Source organism: Melitaea cinxia, chromosome 24 (assembly GCF_905220565.1).
Source record: "Melitaea cinxia chromosome 24, ilMelCinx1.1, whole genome shotgun sequence".
Taxonomy (NCBI): Eukaryota; Metazoa; Arthropoda; class Insecta; order Lepidoptera; family Nymphalidae; genus Melitaea; species Melitaea cinxia.
The window spans coordinates 11552144-11573736 of record NC_059417.1 but is presented as its reverse complement, the minus strand read 5'-3'; the positions used below and the strand labels follow the sequence as shown (position 1 = coordinate 11573736).

General features: G+C 35.8%; 1 protein-coding gene across 1 annotated transcript in view; it reads right to left on the bottom strand.

The window, feature by feature from the left end:
• LOC123665586 (protein CBFA2T1) overlaps window positions 1-20378 on the bottom strand; it is a 36771-nt gene extending 16393 nt beyond the window's left edge. Inside the window, exons 1-5 of the mRNA XM_045599871.1 lie at window positions 20306-20378; window positions 5715-5813; window positions 4652-4818; window positions 3963-4109; window positions 3078-3205 (exon numbers count right to left, since the gene is read on the bottom strand). Coding sequence (XP_045455827.1) covers window positions 3078-3205; window positions 3963-4109; window positions 4652-4818; window positions 5715-5813; window positions 20306-20378 — 614 coding nt within the window. The remainder of the gene's footprint in view (window positions 1-3077; window positions 3206-3962; window positions 4110-4651; window positions 4819-5714; window positions 5814-20305) is intronic.
• Window positions 20379-21593: the final 1215 nt, after the last annotated feature.

Sequence of the window (21593 nt, the reverse complement as noted above, 5' to 3'; positions counted from 1 at the left end):
GGTTAAAAAAACCGACTTCAATTACATCGGCGAGTAATACAACGTAGATCGACGAAAAAATAGTCAAGTAACAACGCATTATCAAAGATTACTCAAAAAGTAGTTATCAGATCTCGATGAAATTTAAATGTGACCACATGATAAACATCGGCTTTCGATTAAATTAAAAATCATTAAAATCGGTACACCTAATAAAAAGTTATTGCGGATTTTCAAGAAGTTCCCTCGATTTCTCTGGGATTCCATCATCAGATCCTGGTTTCCTTATCATGGTACTAAACTAGGGATATCTTCTTTCCAACAAAAAAAGAATTATCAAAAGAAGTACACCTAGTAAAAAGTTATTGCGGATTTTCAAGAGTTTCCCTTGATTTCTCTAGGATCCCATCATCAGATCCTGGTTTCCTTATCATAGTACTAAACTTGGAATATCTCCTTTCCAACAAAAAAAGAATTATCAAAATCGGTACATCCAGTAGAAAGTTATGCGGTATAATACAACGTAGGTCGACGAAAAAAGCGTCAAGTAAAAACGCATTATTAGATATAGCTCGAAAAGTAGTTGTTAGATCTCAAATAAATTTAAATGGGACCAATTGGCACATACCACCTTTCGATTAAAAGAAAATTTGTCGAAATCGGTCCATACATAACATACGTAACATACATTAAAAAAAAAAATACAGTCGAATTGAGAACCTCCTCCTTTTTTGGAAGTCGGTTAAAAATACAGGCTTTGCATAGACAGCATCTAACACAGGTACACAAGCTATTTTATATTAGCCCATTAGTATGTTAACAATTTTAAAAGTCAGTTAAATATACAGTACATTTACATATAAATACTTGCTTAAAAATCAATTTATTGGTAATAATATAAATCAGAGCAAGGACGAAAACATTTAACATAAACAACACGACCGAAATCCATAAAGCTTTCTATGCTGAACCGCAAAAATTTGTCAACTACGTCCCGTATCGTGCGAGTGACGGCGTCTTGGTGCGGTGTTCCACTTTTAATGCGAGGATAATGCTAGTTAGAAGCTATAAACTTAGCATTTATTTTGGTAATATGTGTGATTACCTCGGTTGGTTTTAAAAACTATCTTCTGCCAAAGAGTAGCATTCATGATCTCGTCATGAAAATTCGTTTTAAAAATGTACTCATCTGTGAGTGTTAATTTTATAATAAGCCTATATAAAGTAAAAACAACGATTTCTACGTAAATGTAAGTTAAGTAAAACAAAATGAAATATTTATTATGTTAGATTCAGTGTAATAATAGCTATATTTCTGATGGAAAGCTGAAAATTAAACCTTACTAACCATATACAAATGGGACAATTTAAAAAATATCATTACATTTAAGGGTTTTTTTATACAACTAAGTCGGCAAACAAGCGTACGGCTCACCTGATGGTAAGAGATTACCGTAGCTTATAGACAGACACCTGGAACACTAAAAGCATCGCAAGCGCGTTGTCGCCCTACCCCCAATACCCCAGGAGCACCTTACTCACCACGAGAACACAGCACTGCTTGAAAACAGTATTATTTAGCTGGCCAGTTAGACTGCTCCAGATTTTGAGCAGGATATTTCCAGCAGTGCTCTACTTAAGGTGGAAAATGCATCATGTTTGCATGCATAATGTTTTATTTACAAATTATACAGATAATTGCGCTGCTGCACCTACCTTTTCAATGCATATTTTCCTATTTCTAAAGGTTGTTTGGAAGAGATCGCTACTAAGCGATAAGACCGCCTTTGTACATTACTATCACTATGTATGTATGTAAATAACTGCTTTATGTAATTTTTTTTCCGAGTGGTGTGCAATAAAGTTTATTCTATTGTATTCTATTGTATAACTAGCTGACCCGGCGAACTTCGTATCGCCTAACACAAACTTTATCGTATGGTATTAAAGTTCAAATTGACTTTTAAGTATTATCACAAATCTTTTGTATGGGAGTATAGAAAAGTGTTGTTTTTAGACTTTTTCAGGAAATTTATTTTTTTTTTTTTTAGAATTTTTCTCTCCGTAAGAACCATCCTCGTACTTCAAGGAATATTTTAAAAAAAGAATTAGTGAAATCGGTCCAACCGTTCTCGAGTTTTGCGCTTAGCAACACATTCAGCGATTCATTTTTATATTATAGATATACAGAGCGAGTACTAGCTAACAGAGGAAGGCTGCCTCTACAGATTGACGGAAGGTGGTGTGAGGCAAATAACCTGTCCGCTCCACGCGCCGCGTCGGCTATTGGTAGAACATTAATGTCTGACGTTTAGTCAAAGAACGAGTCACACGCTCGTCGACTTGCTATACAAAGTTTATATATTAAGTTTTAGAAAAATTTAGAACTATTTTAAATAGTTTTGCATTGTCGTTTTTATCATTCATTGTAACTAGTATATTTATATAGAAAGAGTATGGTAGGGTGATGGGAATGTTAGTAATTAACTACGTTTGTTTAGGTATTAGGATAGTTTTATTCAAAGGTTTTCCAAAAACATTATAACTTTAAATAATTAAATCATATTTTCGTTACATTTTTTTATGTTGGAACTAGCACTACAACAATTAAAATTACAGTTCGCCGATTGTCCATCAAAAGGAACAATATCGTTTGCTTAGCTATTGCAATTGAATCGCATTTTGACAGCAAAAATTGTAAATATTGGCTATCTTTAAGTAATTACTATTTAGGATAAAATTAAGTGGTCGTGGTGGTTTTTAATTTTTATAAGTACTTGTGTGTTACTTTTTTTATTAAGGTGCCGCAGGAAAAATTTTACTTAAAATTTGGTGCAGCCCGACTGGGAAAGCATCCTTAACCTTTATTTAGCCATGATCTTCTGTAGAAAATCATGGCTAAATAAAGCCCCAAAAAGTGTAATGTTTCTTCTGTAAGTAAGGTATTTAAAGCTCCTGGTGAGGGTCGCGGGTAGGATAATCAACGAGTTCGCGATATTTTTGGTGTTGCACAAGCTTAATGGCTACGGATTCCGCTTACCACCAGGCGAACTGTGCGTTTGTTTACCTTTTGTTATATATTAAAAGTTTCTACTCACGGATCGCTCGCTCGCCGCTTCACTGCCGCTTCGTTCCCAGTTCCCTGCTGTGCCGCAAATATATCGCTGCTGTCCCCACCAGATTCCAGTATTAGGTGTTCGTGTGATCTTATGTACTGGAGAGGTGTCTGAGGACAAAAGTTGTTTATATTATATGATCCTGTAAGGGGTACAGAATCATCTCAATTTGATTGATTGTTTGATTGATTCAGTCTGTATTTTTAATTTAATCTTATTTTTTTTATTCTTTTTTACTCTTTTCTTCACATTTATGTTCAATCTTATAAAGAGGGGCTATATTTGTTGCTTTTTTATTTTTTTATTATTACTCTTTTCTTTATATTTTTTATTTTAATTTTTTATTTGATAAAATTTTAATTTTCATTTTTTAAATTAATTATTTAAATTTTTAGTTACATTTTTACTTCATTTTGTCTTTTATTATTATTTTTTTTTACTGTATTTGTGCTTTCATTGTGTTTGTTGTATGTCTGTAAGCAGTGTATGCGTCTCAAATAAATGTCTTTCTTTTTTTCTGTTTGAGTCTGTTGGGTATAGTTCTCTTTCTACATGTAGGAGAAGGGTCAGGTACATACATTTATTGTTCATTTTCGTTTTTACTAACTTTTATATTTAGTAACTCGCCATGAAACAAAATCTAGGGTCGAAGAAAGGTAATAAATATAAGGAAAGAGAGGAAGTTGATGTCTGAACGATGATAATAATGTTAAGAGTGTATTGTTTCAGCCACTTACGAACTCTCTTATCTTAATGTTATATGACTAATTAAAGGATTACGTGATATTTGCAATGTGTATATTTATTTATTTTTAATTTTTCGTTTAACTAAATTAGGTTCAATTAAGCATAGTAAAAAAATGGTACCTGTTTAGCTCTCCTTGCCCTCGCGTGTAAGTCCCTCTGAGCTAAGGGCAGCAAGGCCCTTAGGAAGCCAGGCACAGACGCGCGCAGGGGGTAGTTTGTACACTCTTGAACACCTACTTGGAAATCTTCGATATTCACAACTCCAGCCTAATGACGAACGGTCTGATTATAATCATATCTAAAATCATAATAATGTCTAAATTTTTTTTAACCATTATATTACATAGATGACCGACTTCCGAAAATGGAGGAGGTCGTAATTCGATTGTATTTTTTTTACGTTACCTTAGAACTTTTAGTGGGTGGACCGATTTCGATGATTTTTTTTAATCGAAAGGTGGTGCGTGTCATGTGGTCCCATTTAACTTTAATTGAGATATAACAAGTACTTTTCGAGTTATGTCTAATATTGCGTGTTTAATTGACTATTTTTTCGTTGGACTACGTTGTGATGTGCCGTATAACTTTCACTGGATTAAAATCTGATTGAGACTGACTTTTTGAGTGATCTTTGATAACGCAACGCATTTACTTGACTATTTTTTCATCGACGTACGATCGTTGTATTACTTGTCGATAATTGAAGTCGGTTTTTTTTCGTATGTGAGCAAACAATTATAGTCATCCTTTTTAACACATTTATTTTTTTGAAGTGGCTTAAAAATATATCATTTACAATAAATATTTACCACAAGGTTGAATATCAATTGTCGAACTCGTTCCCCAGTATCCGCACTGACGTCAGACGCGAACTGCTGAAGCGCTGACAGAAAGCGACGCAAGCGCTGGAGTGCAGGCGCGGAGCGGGAGCCTTCAGGTAGTGGGGGTGACAGAGATTCTGTTGAGGAAAGTGCAGCTGTGGACGATTTTTTTATATTAATTTACTTGTTTACAAAACAGGGCTTAGGACACACGTGCACAAAGATATTTTTGTATTTATGTTCCTTTAGGCTCGTTAGGGAAAAATGATGAAACTAAATTTATACGACGCGCGCACACCGTCACGAAAAAACCGACACCCTGAAGTTAGCTAACCAATGAAGTATAACTTCTTACATGCGTACATAAGTGTACACACACACTAGATAACTATGTTGAACAAATAAAGACGATCGTTTGTTTCTAAGGTAATAATATTAATATGTGATTAATGTGACCGCGTTGGCGCAACGGTCACAGCCATGGATTGTGGCTGTTGCGCTGGCGGTTGCGGGTTCGATCCCCGCACATGACAAACATTTGTATTGGCCATACAGGTGTTTACCGTGGTCTGAGTGTTTGTGCAGTCCTTGTGGGTCTCCCCACTGTGCCTAGGAGAGCACGTTAAGCTGTCGGTCCCGGTTGTTATCATGTACAACTGATAGCGAACGTTACTCATAGTAGGGAATATATCTGCCAACCCGCATTGGATCAGCGTAGTAGACTAAGCTCTGATCCTTCTCCTACACGGGTATAAGTTAGTGAAGATAGAACGAGAGAGAGCTACGTTTCGAAAGTTTTACTTCAGTCGTGTGGCCTAAAGCACACTCGTTTTTTTTGTGGTACAAACTTTAAATTTATTCATTGACAAGTGTCAAGTCCATTAGGGAATTTTATTATATATTTTATTTCAATGAGAATTTTGTTTTGTCTTTCCCATGTTTACACATTGGGTGGGTACCTGACATTCTTTCTTACGTCTAGAACATACTAAAATTCGTACTTAACATCGTTTCGATAACGCGATGTTTAACTTTGTAAAGAGAAAATTACCTGTGGTTCCATTATTTTGTGGACTCGGAGGCCCTGGAGTGGGGGACGTCCTGGTTTCATCCACCTCGGGAGATCGTCTTTCCTTTCCTGAAGTGGTAGCTGCAATAACAATAAAATAAATTGAAATAACGAAATCTTTATTCAAATAGGTTTTAAGCACGTTTTTAAACCGCCATTTTACAAAGACATTCTATTAGCCTTTGAACATATTCCATACAAATATTAATTATATGACGACGCGTTAGCTCAGCGGTCACGGGCCTATAACACTGGCTATTACGCTAGTGGTCGCAGATTTGATCTCCACTCATGGCAAATATTTGTATTTTGCCTACAGATGTTTGCCGTGGTCTGGGCGTTTGTGCTTGTGTGATTGTGTTTCTGGCCACCAACACAGAAGAAACGGCTACCGTTGAGTGTCAAGTGTTTATTTATTTCATTTATTCCGAAATGGTTATATCCATCTTTGTTTTGTGTTACATGCGTTTTATAACTAGTGTTTATTAATTTTATAAAGTATTGTATAAATCGCTCATTTAATGCCCCCAATTTTCAAGACATTTTAGTAACCCCAGCAAGAGTGGCCCCGCTTGTTCAGTGACCACACTATCCAGCACGCCTGTGCAAACATTTCGTGTCGATGCATGTCGGCCGCTGTTTATACCGACAGACACTCCGGACACACGACCATCGATTTTATTTATGTATATACAAAATTGGATAAAATTCTAATGAAGTTTATTTTTCTTGGTTTTTGGTATAGTCATATGGGTCAGCCTATAAATATTGACAACAAACCAGTGACTACGACTATAAATAACAAAAACAAAATTATTGCTTTTCAATTATTCAATGAAAGGCATACAAATACTAGCAACACCGACGGAGCTACAAATGTGCTGCTAGGTAATAATATGAAATGGAGTAAGTGGGAGTTAAATGTAGGAAAGATTAGTGTATCTAATTGAAATTAATCGAATTGATTGGAGTGTGAAAGGAGTAATGGAGAGGATAATGTGAATACCTGCATGTTTTTATGAAATACTAGCGACCCCAAATATCACATGAAGAAAGAATAGCACAAGAATATTACATGAAGTTTAAACTATCTTAACTTTTACATAAGTTTCCCATTTTCAACGCAATCATCCTAGTTTGTTGAAGTTCACGGTAAAGCTTTAGATTAGGTAAAACCGAATTTCGGGACCGTGGGACACGGCGGGCGAGGGCTGCCCTCCCTTCGCGCCTCCGCGGCACAAAAAAAACACTCTAGGGGTAGGACAGACCAAGACCACGTGGACAGTGGGGTGCTCCGATTCGGTTTTGGGTATTTTTCGAATTTATAAACCTATATTCTAGCACGCAATGTTACTAATTTTATTAGAATATTATGTCTGACGCGTTATTTTGTTTAAAAGTGTCGATTTGACACACAATGCAAACACTACGAGCTCAAAGGTATTATAATAGCTTTAAATTCTTCTTCTAACCTCAAAACTTTAACCATAGATATCTCCATAACCATGGGGTTTTGAGGTATGACAGTGTTACCTTGTATAGATTCCCCTACACCCTCCACCCTCCACACCCAAAAACCCCATAATTCGGTTTTTTTTGTACGGAGCATGAGTGAGCGTGCTTTCGCACGCAAGGGCTGCACTTCCCGTAGCGCCGGAGCCAAGCGTTCCTCTAACTTTCGAAATTCTTCTTCTAACCTCAAAACTTTAACCATGGATATCTCCATAACCATGGGGTTCCGAGGTGTGACAGTGGTACCAGGGGTAGCGTTTCCCACCCTCTCCCCCCCATCCCCCCACGGTCCCGAAATTCGGTTTTACCTAATCTAGATCTTAGCCAAGTTCACTCCTAATGAATTTCATATAAAGCCCTCGGTATTTTTTTTATATCACTAGGTCGGGAAACAAGCGTACGGCTCACCTGATGGTAAGAGATTACCGTAGCTTATAGACGCCTGCAACACCAGAAGCATCGCAAGCGCGTTGTCGCCCTACCCCCAATACCCCAGGAGCACCTTACTCACCACAGGAACACAGCACTGCTTGCAAACAGTATTATTTAGATGGCCAGTTAGACTGCTCCAGATTTTAAGCAGGATATTCCCTTCCCAGGAGCTCTGGTCACCTTACTTTCCAACAGGAACACAATACTGCTTGAAAACAGTATTATTAGCGGTTATGCAAAAAAATCATGATCATCATCATCACTACAGCCTATTTCAGTCCGCTACTGGACTGGATAGGTCTCAACAATTTCGCACCAAAAATGACGCAAACTCATGTGTTTTGCCCATAGTCACCACGCTGGGCAGGTGGATTGGTGACCGCAGGGCTGGCTTTGTCGCACCGAAGTCGCTGCTGCCCGTCTTCAGCCTGTGTATTTGAGAGCTAGCAGTTGGATGGTCATCCCGCCATCAGCCGGCTTGTTAAGTTCGAAGTTGGTAGTGAAAGTGTGTTATCCCTTAGTCGCCTCTTACGACACCCATGGGAAGAGAGGCATATACAGCATATAACTGAGTGCTCATGCACAATTACTGAGTGTATTATGATTTAATAAACAAATTTTAAATGTGTACATATCTGTGAAGTTTCTAGCCAATTTGTCCCAGAATCTATATCGCGAAACGATGCTTACTCTATATTTACTGAAATTATTTAATACAACAATACTTACACACTTAAAATACACCAGTTCAGTGAGAAGTAAGAAGTGCCAAAAATGCTTCTAAAACCTATTTAAATAAAGGCCTTTTATATTTAATTTAATTTGAATTTTAATATAAGGTAAATAATTAAATAGAATGTTATATAAAAATCCTGTTCTTTTATAGGATTACTAGCGACCTCTGTCCGTTCATGTTTTTTTACATGATAAGTACTCACCAACATATCATATACTAAAACCTTCTCCGAAACACGCTACATCTTATGGTATAAGTATTATTCCGATCGGTTCAGTGGTTTCGCCGTATAATCGAACAAAAAACCGCCATCTATTTCTTAGTAAAGATAGAAGATAGGTTAGTATAGTGTACCAACATTGACGACGAAAATACACTTAGAATCCGTGCTTTACTTTTATTAATTTATTACAATAAACACAACTTTTAATTTGTAAAGTGACGAATTAAGTGTTTTGAAGCATATTTAATAAATAAAGTATTCATTGGTATCAATTTTGACATGGTACAAATATACAGTGAATATAATGTTTTTTTATTTTATTTTATTAAGCTTTATCGCACACAAAAAAGAAGATACATTTTAGAACGATTAGATACAAAAACAAATCATGTATGGCGGTCTTATCGCTTATAGCGATCTCTTCCAGACAACCTTTAATAGAAGTAGTATAGAAAAAATATGTCGGTAAAAGTTCTAATTGTTTTTATCTAATATATAACATTCTCGTGTCGCGGTGTTTGTAGTTAAACTCCTCCGAAAGGGCTTGACCGATTCTCATCAAATTTTGTGTGCATATTGGGTAGGTCTGAGAATCGAACAACATCTATTTTTCATCCCCCTAAATGTTAAGGGTAGTCCACCCACATTTTTTTTAATTTAGATAAATTATTTATTTTTTATTTTATTATGATTTGGCGTTGAAAAATACATACAACCCTAAATTTTCACCCATCTACCACCAACCCCTTATTTTTAAATAGCGTTTAGCGGCAAAACAACGTCTGCCGAGTCAGCTAGTAATAGAATATAAATCGCTAGTTCAGTGGCCGCGTCCTAAATCGAAAGCGACCCTCAGGCGCGATGATAAGTTACGTGCGAGCGCATAGACAAGCGCCGCTTACGATTTTAAGTTTAAATCTAAATTGAGTAATTTTTACACTCATTATTAATGAATATAAATAATAATATACAATCTAGACTCGCGACTTTGTTCACAATTCCATATATTAATTTTTCATTCTGAAACTGGACCAAAGTTTCTAGTATGAAGTTTATAATGTAGACTCATATTATCAAGAAATTCTTATTGGAATTTATTTATCTATGATAACTTGACGCTTAAAGATATAAACAGTCGTAAAAGCAGACGAAAAATGTGGATTATAGGATGTCCTCAAAAACCCGTGCCTCAGAGAGCATGCTAAGCCGTCGGTCCCGGTTGTTATCATGTACACCTGATAGCGACCGTTACTCATAGTGGGGAAAATATCAGCCAACTCGCATTGGAGCAGCGTGGTAGATTAAGCTCTGATCCTTTTCCTACATGGGGAAAGAGGCCTATGCCCAGTGGTGGGATATTACAGGTTGAAGCGTACAGAATTGAACCAGTTATAGTTTTATCACAAATAAAATGTACAAAAGTGTACATAAGCTATTACGATAATTTCTTAAAAGGACACTTCAAAGGCTCGAGCGATGAATCGTTCAAATTGTTCATTCGTTTTGCTGTTGATTTAAAAAAAAAATGTCGAAAAAAGAAGTAAAAGAATTTTTTTTTGTACTGAAATACTCCGGAATATTGGAAATCATCGACAGATGGTATTTCGAATGAAATTTTTAACAGGAATTCGTGACGAGAGCTTGACAGTTTAATTTTGTTTACAACAAATATTTAAATATCTTAAAACAGAAGTGAGTAAAAATAATCATTAAAATAAGTTGTCTTACAAATGCAAATATCTAGATTAAGACAAACATTTGTATTTTCTATACAAAACATGAAAAATGAACAAGGCGGCTGATAGAATTACATTTTTGGTTTAGAATCAATTATAGAACGAAATTCAAAAAGTTTTGAATCGGAATATATTTAATTAGATATATTTTTATTAATACTGAATACAAAAATAAATACATATAATGTAATTTTCGATCCGATAAATGCTGTAATCATTAATGTATAATAACATCAAAAACAAGTAAATATGTAGAGCAAGGCAATATAACGCTGAAAAAAGCAAGCGTGCAAGTGACAGAATAAATAAAAGTTCGGTGCTAGTGGTGCGCCGAGTGTACCCGCGTGCGAGCGACAGCTTTCCACTGCAGACTAGTGATGTGCGCGGTATCGATATGACGATAGTCGATAACATGGATCAATTAGTAAATTTATATCTTAACATCTCGATGTGCAATTATTTTGTTCGCACGACATGTGTTATTTAGGTTCTAGTTTTTGAAGTAAAAATTCTTTACGCACGTTTGACTTGGGGAGTAAGCTAGTGAATGCGTGACGAGAGCATTACGAAAAGTGTGATCGGGCGAGGCGAACGGAAGCGGAAAGGGAGATATAAGTTAGTGACGATAGAAAGAGAGACAGTTACTTTTCGTAAATTTCACTTCAGTCGTGTACGTGAAGACCTCTGATTAGCTAACTATTTCAGAACTATTTCTAGGGTATTTGTGCTGTTGGTTATCCAACTATTAAATTACTAAATAAGTAACGGTCAAATTATACATTATCAAGTAACGATGGCTTTCGTGAAGGAAATTAGTTTAAATTTATAGTTACAGTGATAATTTTTAAATAAAGTAGCTGTTGAGATTTTTGTTGGTTATTCTAAGTAAAATTTTCGTTCCAAATATAGTACATACATGATTTTCAAAAAGGTAATTATTATTTGACACACTTTAAAAAAATATTATAAACAAAAATAATCTTTAGTTTATAAATTGTACGATTATAATATTTTTCAATATTTGCTATAAAAAAAGGTTGAAATAACCATTTCCTTAAATTACTACCCGCCAACCCGCAGTGAAGGAACGTGGTGGATTAAGCCCCTTTACCCACATGGAGAAAGAGGCCTATTCCCAGCTGTGGGACAGACTACAGACTGTAATCGAGGCTCTAATTATACTTTAAAATTGGTGCGTTGGAAATATATGCTAATGACTCAATTCTTCTGCTTTTGTTCCTTTTCTAAAATTGCCGAAAGAAATCCAACCACTACTTTTGCAGTAGAAATAATACAAGATATGTAAAGATACACTTTTTTATATTTTTATAACTATAGCAAGATATTAAATAAATAAATACTTATTTATATAAAGATAGATATTGACATATACACATAGTCTTGGGGACTGAGTCGCCCTCGTCCGTAGGTGTATACCCCGTTACGAAACCCTACAAGTTGTCCCCGGGTGGTGCTAATCAGGTGACATACTGGTGGTAGGCTCTGGCCGACGGCTCGCGACCAGCCACTGAACAAAGTCGTACCGTCAAGCGGTTTCGTGTTTCGGTACGTTGATCAGTGTAACCGACTGAGTCGAAGTCGCAAAAGTTGTTCCGCCCGGATTGACCAGACTGACTTGCACTGGTGCCGTTGCGCTGTGGTAATTGGATCTGGAGACTCACAATACATATACTATCGATAAAAACTTTATCGATAAGTTATTAACGCAGTGTAACATCACTACTCGTTATCAAGTGGTGCGCGTGGCAGGCGACACCTCGCCCGAGGCCTTTCATCTCCGCAATTACAAGGAAAATCGTGAAACTGTGAAACACTCCTTAGATGTATCGAGAAATACATTTTATCGACCTGGTTTCCGGCTATTTACAGTTTGTTTTAATAGAGATTTTTGGTCGCTGATCTTTATTGATTCAACCTGTATTGTAACCAGCTGGGTATATTAGGCCTCTGTGGCGCAAGTATATACTAGCTGACCACGCAAACGTTGTTTTGCCGTATATGTTATTAACCCTCTTAATCCTCCCCGCCCCTTAGCTTAACTTAGGGGTATAAAAAATGGACGTTGGCCGATTCTCAGATCTACCCCTATGAAAATTGGCCCAGCTGTTTCAGAGGAGTATTGTAACTAACATGGTGTCACGAGAATTTTATATATATGTGTATACAACCTTTTTATTTTATGTTTATATCAAACCTTATTTTGTTTTTATATTTTTATAAAAATAATACATTTTCCACTAAAGTGGTGACCCCGACGTGTTCAAACACAAGGGTTTGTCATATTTCTAATACACCTCTTTCTCCATGTAGGACAAAGCTTCATCCACCACGCTGCTCTACTGCAGGTTGGTGGATATATTCTCCCTATATTACACTGACAGATTTCTATACATTCCGAAGAGATAAAAAAAAAATATTTATATCAACACGAGTGCACTGAGCGGGAGTGGAACCTACAACCCCAGAATCAAAGCGGTTGACTCTGCATTTTGGTCAAAAGGTATTATAATCATACATAAAACTTATTGCACTGTTCTAGTGAGCATAAAATTTTAAAAATCTTTTATAATACTAGCCCCGCGGTTTTACATGCGTTGAGGAATATATAGCCTATAGCCTTCCGCAGTAAATGGGCTATCTAGCACGAAAATAATTTTTAATTGGAACCTGAATTGGTTCTAGAGATTAGCGCGTAAAACCAACAAACTTTTCAGCTTTGTAATGTTAACAAACAAAACACCATTTTAAATACCTGCGTTGCTACGAATAAAACTAAAAAATTAACCAATTTAATAAAAAATAGTAATAATGCCAGTTACCCAGAAAGCCGAGGTGTCCAGTGCAGTGATTGCTGATGTCAGAATGATTAGTAGTCACTTGCTGAGGGCCCTCCTCGTGAAGCACTCTCAGCTGTACAGCGCCATATATCAATACAATCGCTTTAACACTGCTTTGCTTATATGTGGACGGATACGAACTGTGTCTTGAGGTTTTACAAACGAATAGACAATCGATTTGTGGAAATTTCTGGACACATTTATAAGAAAGTCAAAATAAAAAATAAATAAAATTATTCCATTAGGTTTCTTATCGTCAATTTAGCGTTATCTAATAAAAAATATTTATTGTGAAACTACCGTCGATTTGTGATCTAGGGCTTAGCTTAAAATAATCGATGAGAAGCTCAACAGAATGTGAATATTACTTATTTTATACTTTTATCAGTATTTTCTATTGTCCATTATCTTCACTTTTATCAGTATATTTTGCAAATATTCATACTAAATTTTATTCAAAGTACTTATGATAGACTAGTGATATAGTGATCGGATCTCGATCAAATTTACATTACACTACAAGATAACTACAAGATAAGACCAAGTGAATAGTTATAATACAAAAAAAAGTCAAGTAAATAAGCAATATTAGTGATAACTCTAAATGAGACCAATAACACCCACCATTTTTCGATTAAATTTTTTTAATCAAAATTGCTCCACCCAGTAATAAGTTCTGAGGACATACATAAATACATAATAACATACATTACAAAAAAAACAGTCGAATTGAGTACCTACTCCTTTTTTTGAAATCGGTTAAAAATTATAACTTAAAACTACTCTGTAAGTCAAGTGCATTAAATATTCAAGTAAATAACTGACATCGACGCCTGATTGGGGCCGATAATTCTATGTCTGCGCTTGTAGGCGGTTCACATTATGTATTTACGAGCTAAAGTGGAAACTCACTGATTTTTATAAGATTTTCCATAAAATAGGGTTTTAGGTTTGTCTGCAACCTATGTTTGCTATGGAGGAATTAAATATTTGTAGCTTAGGCACAGTATTACTGCAGGCTATAATAGTAAAATCTATTAATTTATATCTTATACTAGCTGACCCCGTAAATGTTGTTTTGCCATATATGTTATGTTAGGGTTATGAAAAATAGATGTTGGCCAATTCTCAGACCTACCTGATATGCACACAAAATTTCATAAAATCGGTCTAGCCTTTTCGGAGGAGTATGGTAACTAACATTGTGACTGTGAGGTTATCTAATGTGTCTCAAATTTTACAATCCAGAAATAATAGAGAACTGGGTTATAGAAAAAAAACTTAGAGTATGTGATTTCCGTTCGGCAGAAGTGACAACTTTATTAGCAATCGAAATAAGTCCCGAGTTCACCGTTCAGCAGCGAAGAGCAACTGTCTGTATCTTTCTCGCTCGGGTACACTCGGCGGTCCCGAGTTCACCCGATCAAGCCTTTCATCTCAGAACGTGACGGATCAGCCTAACTTACTACCTACGAAAAAATGTGTGCGCCAAAGTAGGTTACTTCAAAAAATTATAAATCAAAACAACCAAATACATACTTAATCGCTAGCGTAAAAACTAAATCCCAAAGAAGGCTTCGTTTAAATTAATTCTGAACTATATTACGTCACAGTAAGGTAAATTTTCCAATGATACCAAAGTTCGCCAGTCGTCCGTTCACACGATAAATTATTTATTCTGTTTACTCTCGAAACGCCTCGAATCGATTAGTATGATTGTCTGTTATTATTGTGATGTTGGCACGATTTATGAATGTATATCATTAGCTGTTTTTACATAGAATATGTTATTTGTTTATCATATGATCAGGAAAGTCATCACTGTTTCATTGTCAAAATTTTTGTAAAAACCCAAATAATAACAAAACGCTAAATTATATCTTTATACTGTGCACTATTATTGTTCTGTTTTGGAACAAAGTTCCTTATTGGCGATACAGAGGGGTACCTTAGCTGGCGAAATATGTCTGAAACGTTAAAAAAAGCGTAAGATTTTTATGTATAGTCATGTATGAGTGTCTAATGACGCCGCGTTGGCGCAATGGTTACAGCCATGAATTGTACCTATTGCGCTGGCGGTTGCCGGTTTGATCCCCGCACATGACAAACATTTGTATTGGCCATACAGGTGTTTGTCGTGGTCTGGGTGTTTATGCAGTCCTTGTGGGTCTCCCCACCGTGCCTCGGAGAGCACGTTAAGCCGTCGGTCCCGGTTGTTATCATGTACACCTGATAGCGATCGTTACTCATTAGTTGGGAATATATCCGCCAACCCGCATTGAAGCAGCGTGGTGGATTAAGCTCTGATCCTTCTTCTACATGGGGAAAGAGGCCTATGCCCAGTAGTGGGATATTACAGGCTGAAGCGAGTGTCTAATGTTTAGTCTACGTGGTAACTGTTTTTATTATTGCAGTTTGCTATTATTATATCATTCGATAGTTATTATATATTTATATCAATCATTGTACAAATGAAATGAAGGTGTTAAGATAATTTTGTAAAGTAGTTTTTTTTTTATTATTTTATCGATAAAAAACCATAATAAAAAATGTATACCCATATAATTATTTTCTTTCTACCTCGAATAGGACTTGAAATTAATATTTTATAATCAGGAACTTCATTCCTATCTGGTGTCCCGCGACACCACACGGTTTTTTTTAAATATAGTTATATCAAGAAATTTATAGTCAAAATTTATGACAACGTAACTGGGAGGTATCTCTCAACCTTACAGAAGAATAAAGCCTCAATCAATACTTCTGGTAAGTAGGGTTGCGTTCCTGTGTTGAGTTAGTTAGACCTACAGGGGTGGGAAACGAGTTAGGGTCGGCAACGCGCTGTCAACGCTCCTGGTGTTGCTGGCGTCCATAAGCGATGGTATCCTTTTACCATCAGGCGGAACGTACGTGTGTTTCATTCGACATCAGATGACACAGACGTTCTTTAAAAGGCGTTTTTATTTTATTTTTTATAAATGTCACCAATTTAAAAAGCAACATGAAAAAAAATTCGCGTCAAAAATAAACAAAAGTGGAAATGAAATTTTTATAGCCTCAAGAGCGATCAAATCCCACGTTCCCCTCGCGACGTCCTGGGAAGACGTGCATCTGCCGCAGCCTCTGTTTTCCTAACATTTGAATAGAAATTTCATTCAAAACGCAGGATCTGAATGGAAGCCGCTTAAATGTTATAAAACCCCAATACGAAAAATACATAGCCAATCATTTGGCTTCGCTCGCGTTGCGATTCATTCAGATTATAAGACAAATTAAATTGTTTCTTTTTTACACTGATTTAACATTTTGTAGTTCATAACTTCAACAGCATTGAAAAAGAAAGCACCTTCATAATATTAACACACCATAAAAATCTAATGTAGCGAATTCCGCAAGCAAATTGTAGGAGGAGTTTTGGCTGGATTACCAGCGTTGTGATAGTCTTCATCAAGATATCTCGCGCCAGAACCATTTTACATTTTTAAAAAAAGTAAAAAAAACAAAACAAAAAAAAAACGAAAATAAAAATTAGTTGTATTCAAATAGTCATCACGAAAACTCTTATACTGTCATTTTACAAATTAAAAAGAAAATTATGTGATGTGCACTGTGTTTGACAATTGATGTAAATGCCACGTAGGAAATTAATTAATTATATCATCTAAATATGATTATATTATATATCTTATATAAATATATTATAATTATATCAGCGGGGTTCGAACCCGCGTCTCCGACTGACCGTGTCGGCGCTCTAGCCAACTAAGCTATGGAACGATGTACCCGCTAGATCGAAATTTTTGATATGATGATTTTTATATTCGGTTTAAGCGAAAACAAAAATGTTTAGAATTCCTAATGTGTGGGTAACGCAAAAATAAAATCTTAGATATATCATAAATGTTATTTAACACGTGGATTCCGAAACTATTTTGGGTAAGAGACCCCATTTCCAAAACTGATACCTTCGACCCCCATAGCCAAATTATTTTTAGAATCCTATCTGTAATTTTATTACTATTGATGCCAATACCAATTTAAAATTTTGCCTTGAAGAACGAAAACTTTGGAAATCTATACTTCAGCAGATTTAAAGAGTCTTTCTATTGGCGTCTATGACTAATGTTTAGTGATTATTGAGGACAAGGGTTGGAACATAATCAACCACGCTGTTAGTTATTTTAGAAAATTTCCAAAGGTTTTCAAAGTATTAGAAAACTAGCAACGTATTTAGCGATTCATTTCATTTATGTAGTTACAAAAAATCTGATGCAGTAGGGATAGAAAAGAGATATTAATATATTAACCGAGCCACTGACTTTATTAAAAAGTTTTCCAAGACATTAACACGAATGATGATATCATACTGTCATGCTAAGATAAGAATCGTAATCAGTTCGTAAATAAGTTTCAAGTGTCGAGTCGCGTGCGAAAGTATGTTCAGTTACTCGTTGGATAGATAGCTAAAAGCAAATAACAGCTCTTATAGAATGTTGGCACGCGGATCTAAAGATAACTAAAGAGGTAGTGAGTTGGTTCGTTTTGTCTGGTTCGACCAGGGTGGTATTTTGGGACAAATTCTAAAATACAAGGGAGTGTAATATGGTACTGGTTTTTCTTAGTGAACAATTGTGACTTAGTTTCATTAATTTTAACGACGCGTTGGCGCAGCGGTCACAACCTGACACACATTTGTATTGGCCATATAGATATTTGTCGTGGACATATTGTATACAAGTGTGTACAGTTATGAGTTAGTTGATATTGTTGAGTTTGTTACGAAACGCTCTACGCCAGGATTTGCTGACCGGAGTTTGCTTCGAAACATTCCCACGTCTCGAATCGTTAGTCGGAGCTTGTTACGAAACTTTCCCACCTGGGCATCGCACCTGAGCATCGCACTTGGGCACCGTGTGAAACGACCCAACATGAAGAACCCAAAACAACCCGATGCTCCGACTGAGCGACCTTTAATTTTAAGTCACTCTTGTTTCTCACATCGAACAATTGTCACGTGTAATTAATTATAATTTAGTAATAATAAATTTATTTTTTAGTTAAACTTTGCTTTTTTTGCAACCTTCGGCTATCGCTTTTATAATCAGTTGATATCATTGAGTTCGAGGCGTTTATTTATTTATTATTTACGACATATTGCCAATTTTATATATTTATTTTAAAACATTCGTCCCTTTTATTTATAATAATTCGTATAAACCTTATTTTATAAAGCTTAAAAACGTGTCCCAATTTTGTCGGTGTATATATTTTTGAAGCACACTTTTTGAAGGACTTACTTATGACATGTCCTTAATTGAACCTTTATTTAAATAGCCCAACAAACTGACACATCAAGTAAACAATATCCACGTCGTAGAATCGTTCCGTGCCGCTCGTCGACATCGTTAGATTATGATCGCTTTGCACTTGTGAGTTCCCACAAACAAGCCTACACAATAATACCTGATACGTACCTACAACTCTCATATACTGTGGGAGCTTTGACGGCTGGAAATTTAGATTGTCCTGGAGCGTAATGGAAAGAATTTAGAGAATTTTTTTCTTGTTTGAAGATACTTTCATTTAAACGGGACTTATTGCCATTGTTATTTTGATATTGGATTGCCGACCCTACCCCGACTCTCCCAAGTAGCTCTGGCCACCTCACTCACCACAGGAACACAACACTGCTTGAAACTTGAGAGTATTGTTTAAGTGTGATCTTCAGTCGTCAGTAACCACTTTTTAATTGTCTTTGAAATTTACCAGATTAGACTTTAATCAATTAATTGTTGCGTATGTGCCAGCTAGCACCAATTAATATAGAAATATTCGCTCACACACACAAACACACACACTTCAGCCAACAATCCACTACTGGACATAGGCCTCTACAAGTTCGCGCCAAAAATGGCATGAACTCATCTGTTTTGCCCATAGTCACCACGCTGGTTAGGCGACTTGGTGACCGCAGGTGTGTATTTCAAAGCTAGCAGTTAGATGGTTATCCCGCCATCGGTCGGCTTTTTATGTTCCAAGGTGGTAGTGGAACTGTATTATCGCATAGTCGCCTCTTACGACACCCACGGGAAGAGAAGGGGTGGCTATATTCTTACTGCCGTAACCACACAGCAAATATTAAGTAATGTTAATATAGTGATTTTATGTAATGCTAATGTTGGAGAAAGAGGATTTTGGTGTTTACTTCTTAAGAATCGATTGTCATATAAGACCCCCGGTATGAAAAAAATTGAAAAGTAAAATCTACTGCAGCAATGACCTCGTTACACTTTTGTAACGCCATCTATCGAAACCCTATTTGGTTATGCGATTCGTTTATTTACTATTTGATATATTTGATATTTGATATATATATTAATCCTTTTCGTGGTGTGTGTCGTGTGGTTCCATTTAAATTTGATTGCGATCTAATAAGTAGTTTTTGGGTTATATCTAATAATTCGTATTTACTTGACTGTTTTTTCGTCTACCTACGATGTGTTTTTGGTCGATGTGATTGGAGTCGTTTTTTTTTTTCGTTTGCGAGCAAACATAATTATGTTTCGCCAGTCCGTGGACGCGCAACGTTTGTAGTGTAGGTATTTGTAATTTTTGTTACTTTTGATTGTGAAGTTACTCGAAATGAATTATTTCCGAATTTCGTATTTTCTTTTTATTTTGGTTTTTAATGTAATACGATACAATTCCTAAATAACGCAAAGGTTCTTGTGGCGACGACATCGCAATACAGAATGAGTAAGCTTCACGTGTGTCACTGACGTCGAGCCGAGTAAGTTCGCGATTTTAAAAACCGCGTACTTTAAATTCGCACGTCTATCAGCCCCTTTAGAATAGTAAGCCTTTTTTGCCTATTTAGACAGTCGATCTGAAGGAGTAAACTCCAGTCGTGCGTCGGAGCTGACACACACACTATTTTTTTACTGTTGTTATGTTATTATTGTGTTACGTCAATCTAAGACTCGATTCTCTTGTCGCAGTCATCAACATGCTTAATGAGGCTCCATACATTGGTCCTGTTGTAAGAAATTTGTTAGGAAAATTTGATATGTACTTACATTTCCGTCTCTCAGTGGTCGTGGGCTGGTTGTAATCTTTATCTGTTATTTCTTCTTTCACCTTTGCCTCCATCTGCAAACGAAATAACCAAACAACCATTATGTCATGTCAGATATAAATTCGTATTCTTAAGTAGCTTTCGAAAACCTAGAAGTTTATTTTAATTTTTTCTTCCTAATTCAGTTCATTTATCTTTATCTTTTTTTAAAAAGTTTATTAAGTTTTTTTTTAATATATGAAAGTTATTTTAAGTTTTATCATTCTTGTAGGCGATACCAAACAAAAGTTACCTTTTTGTTTTTTCAGACCGCCTGTCTAAGTAAAGATTTATATCAAGTGTTTATGATAACAACAGGGATCGAATGAAATTTATTTGATCGTAGTGGTAAAACACCTAGATCAGTTACGTTACAGCCTGTCACGTCGCCAACCGTTCACGAAACGTAACCACGGCTCTGGTGTAGTGGAGCATAACCAAAATCCAAAATAACTTTCTTCACATAGTCTTTAAAAGCATCTTCGAAGAGTCATTTTACAAATTGAAGTTTTTAATAATAAGAATAATAATAATAATACTTTATTTCATACTAAATATTATGTCCATATTGGGTTAGTATAACAAAATAACATTTAAAATAAAAAACAAAACAAAATTAAATTAAAAAATCAATAAGTAAAAATAATATTAAATAAAGAATATAATGTATTTAAAAAACTTAGAAACATTTGGGAATTTATACAAAATATTATACATATTTACAATTCAAAACTTAAGAACTAAATATTTACAGATAGTTTTGGTATAAATCATGTCCGCGTGGAATGGTGCCAAGAATGCTGGCAGCATTTCCCCGTTGAATCGCTATGCCGATTCTCTGGGCAAAAAATGCACCAGCCCTCTTGTCACCAGTGGAGGCAATAAGGCGAGGTGTTATCTCATTTAAAAAATTTTTAGCACTGCTACTCCAAGGTCCAAGTGTAAAAATAAAGTAAAAGTAATATCAAAAATCAAAAAATTCAAAAATGGTGGTTTTAAGTGATTAAAGTGAAGCTATCACCGATCGAGAATGTAGATTCTGCAGAGAAGAATCGGTTGAAACTCCGCATTTACTCTTTGCCTCTGCTGTGTCAGCGGCGGTTCGCGGATTCGATCCTCACTCGGGAAGGATATTTGTATTTATAAATATTGCTTTCCAGTTTGGATGTCTATGCTTGTGGTTCCTCCAACGTGCATCTGAGAATCTGAGAGCTCGTTAAGCTGTCGATCGCGGTTGTTATCATAAATAC